The 19,896-nt window shown below is 41.5% G+C and overlaps 1 protein-coding gene and 1 long non-coding RNA gene across 4 annotated transcripts in view; one reads left to right on the plus strand and one right to left on the minus strand.

The window, feature by feature from the left end:
• Positions 1–399: 399 nt before the first annotated feature.
• Positions 400–7,535, minus strand: LOC116096393. Of its 2 annotated transcripts, none has more exons than XR_004120978.1 (2): positions 7,239–7,535; positions 400–1,764 (listed from the first exon to the last, which is right to left on the minus strand). It is a non-coding gene; the product is annotated as an uncharacterized LOC116096393 (long non-coding RNA). The 2 variants fall into 2 exon arrangements; XR_004120977.1 differs by having other exon boundaries at positions 400–2,019.
• A 4-nt stretch (positions 7,536–7,539) lies between these two features.
• Nrdc (nardilysin convertase) overlaps positions 7,540–19,896 on the plus strand; it is a 62,997-nt gene continuing 50,640 nt past the window's right edge. The window contains exon 1 of one of the 2 annotated variants that reach the window (XM_031378148.1): positions 7,540–8,061. In XM_031378148.1, the coding sequence (XP_031234008.1) occupies positions 7,730–8,061 (332 nt within the window). In that variant the 5' untranslated portion in view covers positions 7,540–7,729. The remainder of the gene's footprint in view (positions 8,062–19,896) is intronic. The other variant, XM_031378149.1, reaches the window with a different exon arrangement.

Consider the following 19,896-nt stretch of genomic DNA (forward strand, 5'->3'; position numbering starts at 1 on the left):
AAAAAAAATGGTAAGAGAAAGCCTCTTTTAAAAAATGGTATTTGAGGGGCCTGGAGAGATGACTCAGTAAGTAATATGTTTGCAGTGTAGGTACAAGGATCTGAATTTGATCCACAGGACCTATGTAAAAAAAAAAAAGGTGGGTAGGATGCCACAAGCTTGTGATTCCCGTACTGAAGAGGCACAGACAGACACCCTTAGGTTCGATGGCCAGTAGGCTTGATGGCTAGCTGGTTCAGCCATATCAAAGCCTGACCAGTGAAAAACTACAAAAAAGAAGGCGGATATTACCTGAGAAATGACATTGAGGGATGTCACGCCCACCATCTCTGTCTGTCTCTCAGTCTCTCTCTGTCTCTGTCTCTCTCTCATATACACACGTGTACACACATGCATGTACGCACAAGAATGATATTTGAGATGTCATATGATGCTGAAGAGCCAATGGTATACAATTTAAAGGAAGAAAAAGTACAGGCAGAGGACCACAAGTAATAGCCTTAACAAGAGAAATACCTTTGTCTGTTGCTGGGTAACAAGAAAAGAGGCATGAGGGCTAATGATGTAGTTCAGTTGGTAGAGTGCTTGCCTAGCAAGCGTGAGGTCCTGGATTGGAGCCCATCCTTTTTGGGGTGTTCATGCTTTAAATGCCCTGATGCTCCTCACTCTCTGTTTGCAGCTATAGCACTATGGAGGAAGGTGGCTTTCAGGGAATGTTGTTCCAATTTCCAGGAGCCTCCAGGATACACTCGAACTCCTGAGGATACAGTTCTGTGGTTGACTCTGTGGCAGACAAAGTATGAAGATGCCCACTCTGCCTGGGCCCTCAGGAAAGCACTGTGCTCTAAAGGCAAAGGGTATGTGGTCAGGGGGCAGGCTGGGCCCCTGTACAGTACCACAGTGCATGGTGGCACCACTTGAGGACAAGTACGGGAGGCATGTATGGCTTGGTTCCACAGAGACAAGCGGACAGACTGGTGCCTAGACTGGTTCTAGTGTAGCCAGGAAGACTGTAGATCATAACAGTGGTTGCTGATTTGGCATTACAGGTGTGGTACTCTCAAGGCCACAGTGGCTGAAAGTGGCACCAACATGCTGCAGCCAGAGAAGTGAGTGCCAACACATGTTTGAACAGAGGATGTTCCGTGAGTGCCTTGGCTAAGAGCTCCAAGCTTCACAGGATCACTTCTCTACCTGGTAAGCTTCTCTTGGACAGGGTCTCCCATGGAGCACTTACATAGCATATTTCTGTGTCCACTCTCTTGCTAGTCTGTTGTACATGGGCTTGGCTTGGGCAGGAAGATGTCCGTGGGAACCTGGGCAGCTGCACACAAAGCCAACCCAAAGAGGGCGCGCATACTTCTCTTTGTCAGCCTTGTAAGTGTGGGCTATTTCTGGCACCAGTGGGTCATCAGGGTTGGGGTCGCAGAGCAGAGAGCAGATAGACAGGAGAACTTTGGACACAGTCAATGCTGGGGACCACTGTGATCTCAAGATGTCCAGGCAAATGCTGCCATTGCTGTTGATATTAGGGTGATAGATTCTGGTAGTGAAAGCAACCTTTTGGGGGGTTGAAAAGATAACCTGTAGGGAAGTGGATGGTCAGAAAAAAAACACCTCCTTGGTAAGGACTGTCATTCGGGCCTCTGATGGTGGCATGCCAGTGGAACAAGTCATTACCCACAGGTCCTGCGGAACACTAAGCAGGAGGATCCCTCTTGTGTCTCTATAGTTTCCTTCTAGGGAGCTTCCGAATGAACGTCTCTAGAACAAAGATGTGGAGCCATTAGCTGGATTTATTACAGCATAATCCTTCATGTGACATAATGTGTTTTTTGAGTCCTTCCTAATCTCTTTTAAGGTTGGAATGCTAAACTACGTTTATAGTTAGTCTAGCTTCATTTCTGTCACTGTGATAAAATACTCTGACAATAAACAATGTCAGAGAGAAAGGACTTTATTTTCATTCACAATTCCAGGGCACGGGCCCTCAATGTGGGGAAGTCAAGACAGGAGCACCTAAAAATTAACCAAAAGAAGAAAAATATAAATATATTCATGCTTGCTTGTGCTTAGCTTCATTTCTCCATTCTTACACAGTTCGGGACACCCTACCACAGGGGTGATGTGGGCTGAGTCTTTTCAGATTGATTAACCTAATCTCCCATACCCACAGGCAAAGCCAAAGTAGACAATTTCTCATGGAGCTTCTCTTCCCATGTTCATCTGAAGTTGACAATTAAAGCTAACCACCACAATAGTATACGATAAAGCACTTTTTATGATCACACAAACTTCCTGGTCTAGTGACACATATAATTAGTCTTCTAAGGCAGGACTCCATAAGAATACTCCTACTCCTTAACCTAGATACAAAGCTGCTATCTGTGAATGGCAATCAATGGTGGCACACTTATTAATTAAAGCTCTAAAGATATAATTTCTTACAGGGTGGGCCTTGGATGGACTGAAGACAATCATTTCCTTATTTCCTCATTTTTTTCCCTTTCTATATTTATTTCCACATTTGGCCATCTCCTTGCCTACCTCAAGGTTCTAAATTTGATGCCTGATCCCATGTAAAAAAAGTTGCTCCTGGTGTGCACACTTGTAATGCCAGCACGGAGAGGCAAAAACAAGAGATGCCTTGGACTCACCAGCCTAGTCCACTTAACAAACCCCAGACCAATAAGAGACCCTGTTTCAAAAAACCAAGGTGGACAGTTCCTGAGGAACAACACTTGAGGTTATCTACTGCCCTCCACAAGCATACTCCTTGACACACATCCACCTGTGCCCATAGACATATAATTTATAACAGTCTTATGCTCTGTAATTTTCTGGATGATCTCAAAATATTTTTAATTTTGGAAAACATCAATTTCTTATAAAATTGTTATGTAAGCACCTTTAATGTACCTGTTTAAGTAACTATGGATATTGAAATGAGGTGTGGCAACTTTTATAATTACTTTATTTTACTGTGTGTGTGTGTGCGTGTGCGTGTGCGTGTGTGTGTGTGTGTGTGTGTGTGTGTGTGTGTGTTTTGAGACTGGGTTTCTCTGTGTAGCCCTGGCTGTCCTAAAGCTTGCTCAGTAAACCAGGCTGGCCTCCAACTCAAGAGATCTGCCTGTCTCTGCCTCCCGAGTGCTGGAATCAAAGGCGTCCCACCTTAAAATGATTTTCAAAAGGAAAACAACAGTTTTAGTTTGGAAGTCCTGACTAAGCCATAGGTCATTTATGGATTCTTAGCTGTTTGAGTATATATTCATCTTTATATCTGAAGAAATCAAACTAGTATACTTTGTGACTTCTTGCTAATTCTTTTTTTTAAATCCCAAATTTTCATTACAGTTATTTATTATGTATATTTGAGCATGCATGTTAGTACACACCACATGGAAGTCAAAGAATAACTTGTAAAAATGTGGTTTTTTTCCTTCTACCATATGGCTCCCAGGGATCAAACTCAGGTTGTCAGGCTTGGAAGCAATCATCCTTTACCTGCTGAGCTATCCCACCAGCCCCCTTTTCTTATATTTTATACACCTAAGTTTTGACAACTAATTTGACATTTTGACCTCTGCTGTGGTCTCAGAATTGTATTAGCTTTAGCATTAAAGAGGAATTTTTCCTGTGATACCACATTCTTCTGGTTTTTGCATAACCACTCTGGAAGCTTTCTGTCTCTCTCTGTCTCTGTGTCTCTCTCTTTTTATTTTCTTCCTTATGAATTTTTCCTCTTCCACAAGCTCTTAGGGCCTAGGTCCTTTATTCTTTTTTGCTTGCTTTCATTTCTGAAAAAATTTACTTAGGTACATGTGTTTGCTTGCAAGAGTTTATGTGCATTATGTGCATGCAAGTGCTTTCGAATGCCAGAAGAGAATGTTGGATTTCCTGGAAATGAAGTAGCATGAAGCTGACATGGGGTACTAGAAACAGAATCTAGGTCCTCTGTGAGGACCTTAGTGGTTTCTCTTAACCACTAATCCATCTCTCCAGCTCCCTTGTTTATCTTTTTGAGACAGCATTTTACTATGCAGCTTTGGATGGCTTGGAACTCACTGTATGGTCAAGGCTTGCCTTAAACTCACGTTCTCCTGCTTCAGCCTCCTGATTGTTGGGATTACAAATGAGAGCAACCACACTCCATTCTTTTGTTTTCCTTCACAATCTCAGTGTGATCTCCCTCTGTAAATTTTGTTTATCACCTAGGAAATGACTGGTCTTAGTTTAATTTTCCCCAAGCTAGGCTTCCTTTCTGACTCTAAATCTGACTTTATCTGTGTGGCACATAGATAACAATTTGTCCCAAATTGAGTTAAGGTTTTCTCCTCTCCAAATTGTTTATCTTCCAGAATTTCCTGTTTTAAAAGTTACTAGCAGAATTGGGAGGGTCAAAATCTGGCTAGTCTAATAAGCTCAGCTTAGCCACTAGTCCTTGATAGGCAACTTATAAAGACAAATGACAGTGTAGAGTAGGGACAAGATATTTAATCAAGATGGTGACACTGAGAAGAGGAAACTCCAAAGGAGACCAATGACCAACCAGTTCCATCATTTGGGTCTTGATCGGAGGTTTGTGCTTATTATAGAGTGCACCTAACCAGTCCTGTTCAAGTGTGGTCCCATCTATCTCTGACCCATTAGTGTCTGGGCCTTTAACTCATTAAGGCAGTGATTCTCACTGAATCCAGAGCTTGACAATTCTGGGGGGTCTCGCTCGTTAACTTATCCTGAGGAATCCGTCTTCCAAGGGCTGGACTTTTGGGTGGCCACCACATCCACATAACTTTTACCTGGTTTCTGGGGAGCAGACCTCTGATCCTTAAGCTTGCTATCACTTCAGCCTTCCATGGGTTTGTTTGTTTATTTATAGCTCACCAACCATAGTGATCTACTTAGAAAACAACTGTGATCATTCTTTCTCTTCATTTGCTCACACATTACTTACTGGATACCTACTGCTGGTTGGAAAACATTCTAAGATTTGGGAATCCAATGAGGCACTCAATAGGCAGGCCAACATCTTAGTCTCCAGAATTTTCTGTGTGATCTCTGCCACTAACCCCTTTCCCTTTCATTTCTAGATCACCAGTCAAACCTCATTCAGATCTTTTCATTACATTCATCTACACACTGATCCTTCTACAGTTTCCAAATGTTAGCTTAAATTTCCCTTCTTTGGGAAACCCTCTGAAAGGGGAATATCTGTGTGTCTCCATCTAGAATTATTTGTAATTATAGAGTTAAAATTTGTATGCTTCTTGGGGGGGGCACTATATACTCAAATTTCTACACTGAAAAAGAAAGGTAAAAATTCTAAGTTATAGAAATGCCATCTTTGCCCCTAATGTCCGCTCTTGGGGGTAGAGGGGGGAAGAGATAGGAAGGCTACAAAGCATGTCATCATGGTACCAGGATACTTCAGAAAAGTATGGAACTCGTCATGAATTTGCCTACCACCCACAATTGGGCGCCACAACGTTCTCTGTATCAGTCCAACTTTAGTATATGTCCCGCTGAATCGAGCACTGTGTGTGCTTTTTACATGTGATTCTCCCACTAGCTCTCCTGTAAGCTCTAGAGAGGGGAAATATTTGTTTATCATTCCCAATTTCTGGTGCAAGGTAGCACCTTATTTGGTTAGTTAAATGAATAATGGAAAGTTTCACTCTATGGAAAACCCAACAAATTGCAATTAAGGGTATAAATTATTTTTTTCCTTAGGAAAACAAAATTGAGAGTTGAAGCTGAAGGTTTCTTATTTCTGGTATTACTGCTTTGGAGAGTTAAAAAAGCACACATACACCAATCCTGTACAAAGCAAACACAGACACACACACCAATCTTGTACAAAGTTTAGACTGACACTTCAGGTATCTATTCAGCACTGACTCTCGGTGTTTTTATGTACTGGACAGCCATTCTAGTACTGGGGAGACATAGATGAAGCTACTTTCAATGAGGACTCTAGTGGACTTGCTTAAAAAACTGATAAACCTTATTAAAAGTGTACTGAAACCGGGATATCTTAATGCTTTCAAACACTTCTGTGCCAGTACACAGATCCTCCTCAATACTGTCTTCCTATCTTGTTTTGCAGTCTTAGCACTTATTGGTTTTCTTTTCTTTTCCTTCCTTCTTTCTTTCTTCTTTCTTTCTTCTTTCTTTCTCTCTCTCTCTCTCTTTCTTTCTTTCTTTTCTTTCTTTCTTTCTTTTTTTGGTTTTTCGAGACAGGGTTTCTCTATGTAGCCCTGGCTGTCCTGGAACTCACTCTGTAGACCAGGCTGGCCTCGAATTCAGAAATCCACCTGCCTCTGCCTCCCTGTGCTGGGATGGTTTTCTGAATGTATCATTTATGGTCGGTTTCTTCCTATAAACTTCAAGCCAAGGATTTTTTGTTGTTTTTGGTTTTGAGAAAGGTTCTTAGTAGGTAGACCTGGCTGGCTTGGAACTGTTTTGTAAACCAGGCTGGCCTCGAACTTAAGAGATTCACCTGCCTCTGTCTCCCTGAGTGCTGAGATTCAAGGAGTGGCCTACCATAATGGAAAAGATTTGTTTTTGTTTATGGCTTTATCTTCAGCACCTGAGGTTCAGAGGCAAGAAAGATAACCACTAGGGTATTTACCGGCTTAAAGTCTTTGTTTGTTTGTTTATTCATATTCACTTTGTTTATCTCTTCCATATGATATGATCTCATCCAATGGTATCTATCAGCTTTTTATTGTACCTGGGCAATTGCTTTTTATTTTATATTGTGTTCCAGTCGCAGCAAAGGCACTGGCAAAAAACAAAAAAACAAAAAGCTTGGGAAAGTAACTTGAGGGTAATAGCCTAACATGTTTTTGCTTTTCAGTAAAAGTTGGCCAAACTTAAAGGTAGGCTGAGGACTACTCCAGTCTGTAGGGAAGCTTAACCCCCCCCCCCCCCCCCCCCCCACCACAACATTTCGCATACAAGAGTGAGCATACTGAAACCGATCTTTTAGGCACCCTTTCGTATTTGGAGCGTGAAAAGCACCAATGGGTGGTAGCCTACAGGATGGAAAGATGCAATTGTTATTTCCGGTGCTTAGTGACCCTCAAGTACAGCATCCATCTCAGGATAGGGTGGGAAAAGACTTCCGGTGCTCTGCTCTTTTTTAAAAAGAGACCCGCTGAGTCACTCTAAGAATAAAGTGCAAAAAATACACTACAAGTGGGTGAAGAAGATCAGCATCCACAATCGCGACTCACTTCTGTGTCGTCCCGCTGGGGAATATTTTCTCAGACACGGAGCACTACGCGGCTTTCCTAAAACAGCTACGGACGCGCGTCACAATCGCCGCAAAACTTCTCCCATCATCCTCCGCCTCTTTTCCTTCGCCCCGCCCACGTCAGGTTTCGAAATGCTCTCTGGGTGCGCCAGGAACCCGGCCTATTCCTATTGGTCTCTCGCCTTCCCTGCTCCCATTGGCTACTTCTGCAAACGTGACGGCTGTCGTGCGTTGTGATTGGCTAGAGTCCATAGCGTCATCGGCTGTCAGGAGGGTGGGATGAGGAAAGTCGGTGTGAGCGAGGCCGGGTTGGAGGAGGGGTTCAGGCCTGTCCTCCCCAGCGGCTGGGGCAGCAACAACGCCGGCCGCCGCCGTCGCCCCTGGGACGCGGAGGAGGAGGAGTGGCTGGAGGAGTAGGAGGAGGAGGTGGGCCTGGGGAGCGGGATGTCCAGCGCTACGACTTGCTGGTGAATGCTGAGGAGAGTCGCGGTTGCTGCAGTCTGTGCCACCGGGAGGAAGTTGCGGTGTGAGGCCGGGCGGGAGCTCACAGCTCTGGGGCGAGTCGAAGCACGGGGTCTGTGCGAAGAATCAACGAAACCCTTTCCTACGCCGACCATGCCTGGAAGAAACAAGGCGAAGTCCACCTGCAGTTGCCCGGACCTGCAGCCCAGTGGACAGGATTTGGACGAGAGCGGCCGGGTTGCCCGTCTAGGAGCAGATGAATCTGAGGAGGAGGGACGGTCTTTCAGTAATGTCGGGGACCCTGAGATCATCAAGTCTCCCAGCGATCCCAAGCAGTACCGGTGAGGGAGGAGTCTCGAACTGGGGAGAACCGGGTGCGGGCTTCGGTTGGTGCTGTAGTGACTTCTGGTCTCCATGTCTCCCTGAGGAGCAACAGGGTGTTACTACTTCCCATCCCAAATGTGTTTCGGTGAGGCGGCAAGGGCAATTTGGAGTAGAACAGGCTAGCCTTTAACTCAGAGATCTGCTTGTCTCTGCCTCTCAAAGGCTGGGATTAAAGGTGTTCGCCACCACTGCCCGGCTAATTTTGATTTTCATTAAAGCAAGTATTAAGGTTTCCTGTGAGAAAGACAGGATGGATGGTAAAAGGGGAGGAGGGTTGGTTGTTACAAGGAAAGCTTGACAGTTAGCGATCTGAATTTTGGTGGAGAGGATATTTGAGATGTGTATGTTATTTTTGTTAAATCTCGACCCAAAGATGTATGAGTCCCTTAAGTAAAGAGAGGTAAAACGGAGTGAAAGTTACGATGAGGATGGTGTAGTTTTTTTTTTTTTTTTTTGGTTTTTCGAGACAGGGTTTCCCTCTATAGCCCTGGCTGTCCTGGAACTCACTTTGTAGACCAGGCTGGCCTCGAACTCGGAGATCCACCTGCCTCTGCCTCCCAAGTGCTGGGATTAAAGGCGTGCGCCACCACCGCCCGGCGAGGATGGTGTAGTTTTAATAAAAGAACTTCACAGCACTCTCTTTGTAATTTTCACTCCTGTTTACCTTTCTTAGCTAGCCTAAGACGGAGTGGCTTGTAACCATGGGTAGCTAGCCACAACTAGAATGACTAGATAGATGGCTTCTTCCAAAACGTATTAGAGAGACATTGGGCCTCAGTTGTATGAATGGTAGGCTTGTAAGATTCCCATCTAATACAATGTTTCAATCATTTGTAATGAACGGTGACTCAATCCCCATCTGAATAAACTTAAGAGTTACTTTGTTTCATAAAAGATCTTGTATTTGAAATAGTTTTTATTATCTAACAGCTTTGTTTTCCTGATTGAGGACCTTGAAACCCAGAGTTTTTCTCACTCAGAATTAGACTGCTAAATAGTATTGGAGCTTGTATGAAACTAGCCATCTGACACAAAAGCCAGTGCAGTATGTGCTGGTATTTTATGAGGTTCTTACTCACGCTGAGTTAGAAGCCTGAGTAGCCTAGGACCAAATTTATTATAAGCCTGCAGTGTGTTAAAAAAAGGAAGGAATTCTAGAGGTCTTCTTTTCCACTTTCCCCCTACTTCTATTTTACAAACAGCTGACATTCAGGTCCAGAAAGCAGTGACATACTCCCAACTTAAAGACTTAACTTAATTTTTTTAACTTAATAATTTTTGCCAGGTTGTCAGGGTCAAGATATCTTTATAAACAAGGGATAACTTTTCTTGTCAAAGATGTAGTTGTAACCTGTAAGTGAGCAAGTTGAAGGTAACAACATTGCTTGGTTTCGGCCTCCCAGGTTAAATTTTCAGTACAGGTGTTGGTGGTTTTTTGTTTGTTTGTTTTCCTGTCCATACAGAGTTACCTAATAATAGCTAAGTGTCAGATACTGTTCTGATTGCTTTAGATATAGATTCTTTGACCTTATTTTTTTGCTAATTGTTTAACAAATATTAAATGTACGTGTCAGGTCCCAAACTAGCATTTCTGCACCTTGGTTAAATATACTGCAACAAATATCATTTTATCCAGGGTGACATACAAAGATGATTAAATTTACAGTGTAGGAGGATGCAGACATTTAAAAAATTAAAATGAGAATAAGGTGTGGTAATCTCAGTGCTAGAGAGTTGGAGGAAGGAGAAGCAGAAGTCAGGAGACATCCTTGATTATATAGCTTGGACTACATAAAACCCTGGCTCAGAAAACAACCTGGGGAAGGGGAAGCAAAATCAGGCACCTAACATTTATGGGATTTCTAATGGAAGGATGTATGTTAGAGTAGATTAAAGAATAATGTAGGAAGTGATAAATAGAATGCCTTGATAGCTTCTTCCAAAAATGTATGACAGAGGACTTGGACCTCAACTGGTTGGATGAGTACTTGTAAGATTCCCTTCTAATCTTCCAGAGTTCCAATCATCTGTAATGAATGGTACAAGGAAGACTTAAAAAAAAAAAAGATAATGCAACTGGATGTATACAGTGGTATACAGCTTTAATCCCAGTTGTCAGGAGGCAGGAGGCAGAGGCAGGCAATCCCTGAGAATGAGGTCAGCCTGGTCTACAAATTGAGTTCCAGGATAGCCAGGGCCATACATAGAAACCCTATCTCAAAAATAAATAAAAACATACAAACACAAAACAATCTTCCCCAGACCCCCAGAAATCCAGCAACAACAAAGGTAATGTTTACTTTGAGTAAATTGTTGCATTTATGTTTGTTGGCCTTTGTTCAATCACAATCTTCCCTTTTTGTCCACCTTTATCTTTTTTTCTGTACTCAGATTTCAAATTGACATCCTTTTCACCCCTCTCCCGCAGACTCTTACTAGCTTTTGCTGGATTGGAACTCACTATGTAGACTAGGGTAATCCAAACTTGGGAGAGTTCTCCTGCCTCTCCTTTCTGAGTGCTGGGGTTATAGACATGCACACCACATCATTTTCGAGTTTGACTTTTGAAAAATGTATTTTTTGTTTGTTTTGTTACTTTAAAATAAAGGTGAAGTTGGTCAATGATGGCACATTCCTTTAATCCCAGCACTTGGGAGCCACAGGCAGAGGCAGATGGATCTCTGTGAGTTTGAGGCCAGCCTGGTCTACAGAGTGAGTTCTAGGACAGCCAGGACTGTTAAGCAGAGAAACCCTGTCTCCAAAAAAAGATGGAAAGCTTCAGGACTAGATCTTTAAAGTCTGTAAATTTTTGTGTCCAGAAACAAACATATCAAGTGTCTGTAGCCTCTAGAACTAAATTACATTTCTAATACTTGGGTATAGATGTTGTATTGTGCAACACCTTTCTAGCCAAAACAGATTGTTTCCATTGTATTTCTGTAGAGCTTTGTCCTTGATCCATTATGGGAGATAGCCATCACATTAAGTGTTTTGAGTGTGTGGATGAGCACCGGACTGTTTTGGCTAGAAAGCTGTCACACAAATCAGCATCTTACTCAAATCTTTATTGGTTAGGATAGACATTCTAGATGGATAATGACACTCTTCTAACAGTGAGTGCATAATGCTGGGAAGTTTAGGTTAACTATAACAAGGATAAAAGGCTTTGTTGTCTAATCTCTCTTTCTGTATTTCTATGGGGGGTGGAAGACAAACATGACAAGGCATGATAAGTAATAATCACCATTATTTTTGTGTATGTGATAGGGAAGGCAGTGCATGTGCCCCAGTGTGTGTGTGTGTGCGCGTGTGTAGATCAGAGGACATCTTACAGAGTTGGTTCTGTCCTTCCATCTTGTGGGTTCTGGGGGTTGCTCTCAGCCCAGGAGGTTGACCAGGCTCACCATGTACCTTCACCTTCTGAGCCAGCCCACTGGCCTGATTTTTTAATAAGTTCTCACATTATAGGAAGTAAAGCATTGATTATGTTGTTTATTGTTACATGCTATTGAACAGAAAGGGCATAATCCAACAACTGCATTGAGGACACTAACGTCTGCTAACTTCCTAGTTTAAAAGTGAGGTGACCCACTCAGGAGCAGAAACCATAGACAAATCCAAGTCATCAGAAAGCAGACATATATCAAAAATTAAGAGAAAATTTCCTTTTGTATTAAATGGTAAAGAACATGGATATATATATATATATATATATATATATATATATATATACCCATTTTAAATTAAGATCCAGTGCCTAATAAGTGCGTCATTGAATATGTAAGGGATTAATTTTCTTTGTTTGTGTACATACAGATTAATGGTGCAGTCGTAGGCCCTTAGAGTTACAAAACAAATCTTTGTGTTGTTCCTTTATTAAAGTTTAGGAACTTTGAAACACTCAATTTCTTGGTCTGACACCTGACTCCAATCCCCTTAAAATTTTTTTGTTTGTTTATTTTAGATTTAAAATTTTATGTTTATGACTGTTTCACCTGAATGTATGTATGTGGACTATGTGCATGCCTGGTGCCCTTAAAAGTCAGAAGAGAGCATAATGTGGGATGGTGTTGTCTGCAGTGGTAATCAGGAGCAGTTGCTGAAATGGGATGCAGTATGGTGGCTTCAGTCATTGTGTATTTAGTTTCCAGTCTAAGCCTTGAGCAAGTTAATCTCTCTAAGGTTCAGGACCTTGAAGAGACATAGCACAACAATCCTAAGCAATTGAAATAGAAACTGAACAGTCAGGAAGAAGCAAAACGTAATGTAGACCCACTGAAAGAGAACACTTTTGCAAGGAGTGATTGTCAGTAATACTGCTTACTTGATACTGCACAGTAACAGAAGAGTGAAGTCTTCTAGAGACCTCAGAAATCATTCCTGGTGAAAATACTTTCAGAGGAATGGGAAAGAGGCAGAAGCCATGTTGCACTGCTTTAATTATGAATGGGAAGCATGAAATTATAGGTCACCAGGGAGGTAGTTTTCAAGATTTTTAGAAAGTCAGTGTGTCTGACTACCTACCTACCTACTGAGTTTCATATATTCCAAGTTGGCCTTAAGCTCAATGTGTAACCCAAGAGTTTGAACTTCTGATCTCAAGTGCTAGGATTATAGGCGTATGCTCCAACACCTAGTTTATGCAGTGTTGGGGCTCAAACCCAGGGCCTTGTGAGTGCTAAACACTCCACCAACTGAGCTATACTCCCAGCCTCCCAAGAAGATTCAACCAATTGTTTTTACTTTTTTTGTGTGAATAGGTATTTTACCTGTATGCCTGCATGTATATTTGTGCATCATATATATTCCTGGTACCCGCAGAGGGAGGAAGAAGGCTGCTTCCGATCTCCTGGAACTGCAGTTACAGACAGTTGTGAGCTACCCTAAGGGTGAAGGGAATTGAATTCAGATCTCTGGAATAAGCAGCCAGTGGTCTTAAGTGCTGAACCTTCTCTATCCCAAGAAGAATTTTTAAAGTGGAAGGATGAGAACTTTTAGGATAAGGCCTTGCCTAGAGTAGAGAGGGAACTGTCTCAGAGTGGAAAAGATGACATGTTTAGTGCTCAAAGAGTTTGAAGGTGAAGATGATCCTCAGATGGTTGGGAAATAACAAGATCCATAACATCTATGGGAAAACTGGTTTTTGAAGGGATAGAAAAATCTCCTGGGAAGTGGAGGAAGGAGTGGGTAAACTGGAGAAAGTAAAAGAAAAGAAGCTGTAGTGTGCACACAGGGTGATGCAAGCTGATCCACTCCCCATAGCCATGCGGTGTGTTTAAGTGGTTGGCTACATAGGGGAAGCAGAGGCAGATGTGAAGAGAACTTATGATTGGCTGTGCTGCTTAATCTTTTGTCAACCTAACAGACTAGGGTCATCTGAGAAGAGAAAACTGCTATTGAGAGAATGTATGTAGGAAAGTCTGTGGGGCATTTCTCTAGGTTGATGATTGTTACAGGAAGGTCCAGCCCACTATGGGCCGGTGGCCCTGGACTGTATACATAAGCAAGCCTTGGAGGGCAAACCAGTAAGCATTGGTTCTCTGTTGTCTCTGCTTTAGTTTCTTCTCCCAGGTTCCTGCCTAAACTTCCCTTCAAGATGAATTAGTAAGCTGTAATATGAAATAAACCCTTTCCATTTTAGGTTGTTTTTGGTCATGTTGTTTATTATTATAGCAATAGAAAACAAACTAGGACAGAATAGTCCACTAGAGAGTGGACTATTGCTGTGATAGACCTGACCATGTTTTGAAAGGATCATGGAAGTGTTTAGAACTTGGGTTGGAAAAGCCTTTGAATGTCCAGAAATTAATGAGCTGTTCTGGGGAGGATCTTGGAAGATAATGTCAAGAAAGGTGCAGGTAATAGAGGTCTGGCTTGTGAAGTTTCAGAGGGAAGTTTGAGAGTCCCTCAGAGACTCTATTGGAGCTATTTGGGTACTATTTTGAATTAAGAATCAGTGGTTTTGGTTAGCTGGGGCGTAAGAATCAGCTCTGATTAACAGCCAGTGACATTAAGTCTTTGCTTTAGTGGGACAGTTGATGCTAGTTAGCTGGTGCTGAAGTATCAGCTGTGATTAATCCAAGACCAGCATCGCTGAAGTGAAATCTTCTGGAAAGTGTTTCCTTAGGGCCAGCACAGATACTATAGTCCAGAGAATGGCTAAGATTGCTCATCTTCAGCTTATAGCCAAAGTGAGTAATGTGTAAAAGACTCTTGTTTTGAGGGCTTGAAGGGTCACAGAGAGCTACTGAAGTTTGGCACCATGTGGCAGGTCAGAATCCCCGATGCAGTCCAGGAGGCTACTCGGTGAAGGTTCAGCCTGAGTTGCAGTGAAGACCCGAGGATATTGGAGATGGGTGAAACATGGACTACTACCAAGAACTGTAGCAGCTGTGGAGTGGAGCCAGCCTGAGCCTATGAGATAAGCTTTGCGTGCTGTGAATGACAGCCAGAAAAGTGGGCTGCCCAAACACATTGGAACCCAGGAAATCGTGATTGAATATCTTGCCATTTTAGCTGCAGGATTTAATTTACAGTGCTGGATGTTGCTTTTGCTTTGATTTAATTGTAGCTGCCCTGGTTCCAAGAGGGAACTCTTGGAATAAGAAATATGTAACTTGGCATTCACCAACTGTCACCTGTTATCTTCTGTGTTCTCTGTATCAGCTAGCAGACTTCCATATCCTGCTCCTCCTCCATTACTGTGATAAATGCCATGTCTTACAATTAAGACACGTTGGATTTTTTTTTAAAAGAATTATTTATTTATTTTATGTGTATGAGTACATTGTAGCTGTCTTCAGACACACCAGAAGAGGGCATCAGATCCCATTATAGATGGTTGTGAGCCGCCATGTGGTTGCTGGGATTTGAACTCAGGACCTCTGGAGGAGCAGTCACTGCTCTTAACCTCTGAGCCATCTCTCCAGCTCCTGGAATTTTTTTTTAAGGATTTATTTAATGTATGTGAGCATGATGCTGCTGTCTTCAGACAAACCAGAATAGGGCATTGGATCAGATGGTTGTGAGCTATCATGTGGTTGCTGGGAATTGAACTCAGGACCTCTGGAAGAACACTCAGTGCTCTTAACTGTTGAGCCATCTCTCCAGCCCCCGACACTTAGGATTTTTTAAGAGAGGTTGGGTAATTTAAAGAGAAAAATTCTAAAGCCTGTTTTGTATTATGATATTAACATGAGATCTTAGAGATAAACAAGATTGGAAAGGTTACAGTTTAATGATAAGGGAGTCAGCTTTGCTAGTTAGGTTTTTTTTTTTTTTAATTCCCCAACTTAATACAAGCTCAGGTCATTTGGGAAGAGGGAAGGAACTCCATTGAGAAAGTGCATCCATAAGATTGGCCTGTAGGAAAGTTTATGGGCCTTTTCCTTGACTAATAGTTGATGTGTGAGGATCCAGCCCACAGTGGGCAGCACCACCCTGGGCAGGTGGTCCTGGGTTGTATAAGAAAGCAGACTATATGAAGCCATGCAGGGCAAGTCAGTAAGCAGTGTTCTTCCATGGTCTGTGTTTCCTATCTCCAGATTCCTGCCTGGACTTCCCTTCATGATGATAAGCTGTGCGATGAAATAAGCTTTTCCCTTTCAAGTTGTGTTTATCACAGTAATAGAAGAGCAGGACATAGAAGTCTGCTAACTGATGCAGAGAACATGGAAGATGACAGGTGGCAGTTGGTGAACGACAAGTCAGAATTTCTGGATTCCTTGTCCGAGAGTAGCATAAGGAGAATGATGTTTTAAAATGAATCTGAGGGCTACTGGTTAGATTCTTAGGATGCATCAAGATTGATTTAACAGGCAGAGTTGTGTGTTGAGTAATATGTGCGCTGACACAAACGGTGCCAGTCTTTCTCTAAGTAGTGTGCGCCCCTCTTTTCTTTTTTGATGTTTTTCTCTTTCTCCCCTCCCCCTTCTTCTCTCCTTCATTGCCTTCCTCCTTCCTTCCTTCCCTCCCTCTTCTTCTCATCCTCTTTTTTCCTTTTCCTTTCTTCCTTTTTTTTAAAGTCAGGGTTTCCCTATGTAGCTCTGGCTGCTAGGACTCACTCTGTAGACCAGGCTGGCCTCAGACTCACAGAGATCCTCCTGCTTCTGCTAAGATTAAAGGCATATGCCATAACATCTGGTTTCTCTCTCTTTTTTTTAATTTTTAAATTAAAAAAATATTTTATGTGGTTGAGTATTTGGTATATGCATTTGTCTGTGGACCATGTTCATGCCTGGTGTTCACAGAGGTCGGAAGAGTGTTGGATCTTCTGGAACTGGAGTTCAAGGCAGCTGTGAGCTGCATGTGGGTGCTAGGAATCTAATTCATCTTCTCTGGAAGCATCAAGTGCTCTTATCTACTGAGCCATCTTTCCAGCCCTTCAATTTTCTTTTAGCTGTTCCCTACTAACTCAATGTAGTAAATGATTGTAGGCTAAAACTTCATGAACATGGAGACCCTTTCTGCTTTAGACACTCTGTGCCTAGCACATTGTCGATTCTTTAATACCATTTAAAGAGTATGTGAATGCATGACTCCTAGGCATTTTTGTAGAACTCTTAGTAATATTTTTTCCAGAAATTTCTTAGATTAAATTTTTATCTGGCTAATTTCTAGCAAAAAAATGCCTTCATTTCCTAGAAAACAAATGTAAATAAGCAAGTTACAAGACAAGAAGTACAGATTGTAAGCAATAATAACCCATGGCAATATTGTATATCTAACTTATTGAAGCTTGTTTAGCTTATAACAAGTACTTAAATATTAACTATTATGTTTAAAGTTACTGAGTGATATTTGTATAAGGTTATTGTTTGGTATCATCCGTTAGTCTTTGCTGACCTGGAACTCTGTGTAACCCAGGCCAGTCTTCACCTTACCACTCTCCTTGCTGCTCGGCTTACCTCTGTGATAACCAGCTGGCAGCATGCCAACAGTTCTCATCATTGATTGTTAAGGGCCATGCAATGGTACAGTTCTACAGTGGAGATAGTCAAGCTATAAAAAGAAGTACTTCTTTGTTTCTTTTTTTCTTTTCTTCCTTCCTTCCTTTTTTCCTTTTAATTTTGAGACTAAGTCTTGAGTTGCTATGTAAACCAGGCTGACTTTGAAGTAATGGTAGTAGGCCTGGATGCTGGAGATAAGAGGTGTGAGTCACTACCCATGGAGGTTGTGTTTTATGTGTTGACACAGAAAAAGGTCTTATAACTTATTGTTGAGTTACAACTAATGGTCAAACAAAATATTACATAATTTTATGTTTAAAAGTAAAAACCTACTAAAACAGCACCTCTATTCTTAACCTAAAATATATATTTTTTTGTTTAAATGTATATAGAAAAGGAAGATAGAGCTTTTGTATTGTTTGATTTTTAGTAGGTAAAAGATGTTAAATAACAATAAATACAAATATGTGGTCATTGTAGGAAATTTAGATAACAAGGAGAAAAGTTTAAAGTTCCCCACAATCATTATATTTATTATTAACCAGTAAGTAACTTTTGTGTGTATTTTCTATGCATTTATAGTCTATCTTTTGGGCTAGGGAGTATACTTAAGTCTAAGCATGCGTGGGTTTTACCTTAACACAGTATCTCACCAAACCAAAAGTTGGATGATTTTGGCTAGGTTGGCTAGCAAGCGATGTTCCCTGCAATTGCTTGTCTCTGTCCTCCATTGTTGGGGTCACAGGCATGTGTAAACATGCCTGGCTTTTTATGTGAGTACTGGGGATTTGAACTCATAGCTTCATGCTTGTGTAGGAAGTACTCTTACCCACTGTTAATATTTTCTGCCAGTATTCAGTGTATTATTTCACTTAATTTATGATGTTTTATAATCATCTTAAATTAATAGTCAACAATCCTTTCTATTCTATTTTGCATTCTGAGGTTTCAGTTACATTTGCCAGCTGAAGTTCAAAACTAAGTAGAATTGGCAGAAATAATTCATCATAACGTTGTATCCCATTCAGAGTATTGTGATGAAATCTATCCCTTTGTGTTGTCTACTGTGTAAGATGTGGATCATCATTTGTTCAGCACTGTTCTCCCTTGCTGGCTTAGTTTTGGTTATCAGATATGTAGACTAATAGCCAAGCCTTAGATAAGGGACTATATAGTACAAGTTTTCCTTTTTCTTTAACAAAACAAAACATTTATTTGTGTGTGCTGGGGCATGGGTGGGGCTCAGTATACTTTGGTATGTGTGCAGGGTCCAGTCGTCCATCATGTGGCTCCTGAGGATTGAGCTGAGGTCATCAGGCTTTGGCAGTAAGCGCCTTTATTCTCTGGGCCATCTCACTGGCCCCTTGTTTTCTTTATAGCTTCTGGATTTAGTGTGTGATTGAGTGTAAAATTTCTTCACTCATATTATAATACATTTTTATGAAATATTTTTAAAATATTCTTTTTAACTCTCTTTAATACACATATATAGTATATATGAATATACACTATCTTATCACAAAGTGCTGGGTTAACATGCATGGACATCTGTATTTTTTCCACTTTTATTTCTACTCAGGTACAGATTACTGCTTCATTTGAGACTTTAAAGTTTTGGGTATACTTTTTAGATGCACTTAATATGTATATTTTATATATATAAAATTTGCTCTTCATTGATTTTTACAAAGCCAGCTATTAGATTTTATTTGATAGTCTGTTTTATTTGACACAGATTAAGAATCTACAGTGTGTCAGGCCCCCTTTTTAAATTGAAAATTCATATAATTTTCTGATCATGGTTTCCCCTCCCCATCTCCCAGATCCTCCTCCACCTCCTCATCTATCTATTCAATGCTTTATTTCTCTCTTTAGAAAACAGGCAATTAAAAAACAAGCCAGAATTAACAACAACAAAACCTACAACAGGTACACATAGACACTCACACAACATATAAATCAGGAACTTGAAAACCAAGTAAGATTAAAAAAACACTAGTAAGATTAAAAAAAAATCTACAAAAATATCATTGAGTTCTTTTTGTATTGACCATCTACTCTGGGCATAAGGCTTACCCTTAAGTGTGGTTTCTCTACCCTATGAGATTCAGTGGGAGAAGACTGATTTTTTTTCTCTGTAAGCAGTTGTCGGTTGGAGCTAGCTTCTTGGTTAGGGATAGGGAACAGTGTTCACTTCCCTCTCTCAGCACTGGGACTCCCGTTGGGTTTGAACCTGTGTAAGTCCTGTACACATGCCACAGTCTCTTGTGAGTTCATATGTGCTTCATTACTGTTGTGTCTAGAGGACCTGTTTCCTTGGTGTCCTCCATCCTCACTTGCTCTTACAATCTCTTCCTCTTCCACGAGGTTCTCTGAGCTCTGAGGGGAGGGGCTTGATGGAGATACCTCATTTAGAGCTGAGTGTTTCAGAGTTCCTCAGTCTGCACATTGCTCAGTTGTAGGTTCCTCTATTAGTTCCCATCTACTGCAAGAGAAAGCTTCTCCAGTGATGGTTGAGTGAGACACTGATCTGTGGGCATAGCAGAATGTATAGGAGTCATTTTATTGCTGTCTTCCTTTAGCAGGAAAATAGTATTTGGTTTTCTTCTAGGCCCATGGTCTCAGGTTCTTGGCTACTTGAGCAGTGTCTGGCTTGGGGTATAGATAGCAGTCTCTAGCCTTAAATGCACTTAGTGATTGGTTACTCTCACATTTGTGCCACTAGTGCACCAGCTTATCATGCAGGCAGGTCACTGTCGTAAATCACAGGGTTTGTAGCTGAGTTGGTGGTTACCTTTCTCCTCTGGTAGTGTGGAGAGTAGCTTCCAGTACTATGAACACTAA

Source organism: Mastomys coucha, unplaced genomic scaffold, assembly GCF_008632895.1.
Source record: "Mastomys coucha isolate ucsf_1 unplaced genomic scaffold, UCSF_Mcou_1 pScaffold18, whole genome shotgun sequence".
Taxonomy (NCBI): domain Eukaryota; kingdom Metazoa; phylum Chordata; class Mammalia; order Rodentia; family Muridae; genus Mastomys; species Mastomys coucha.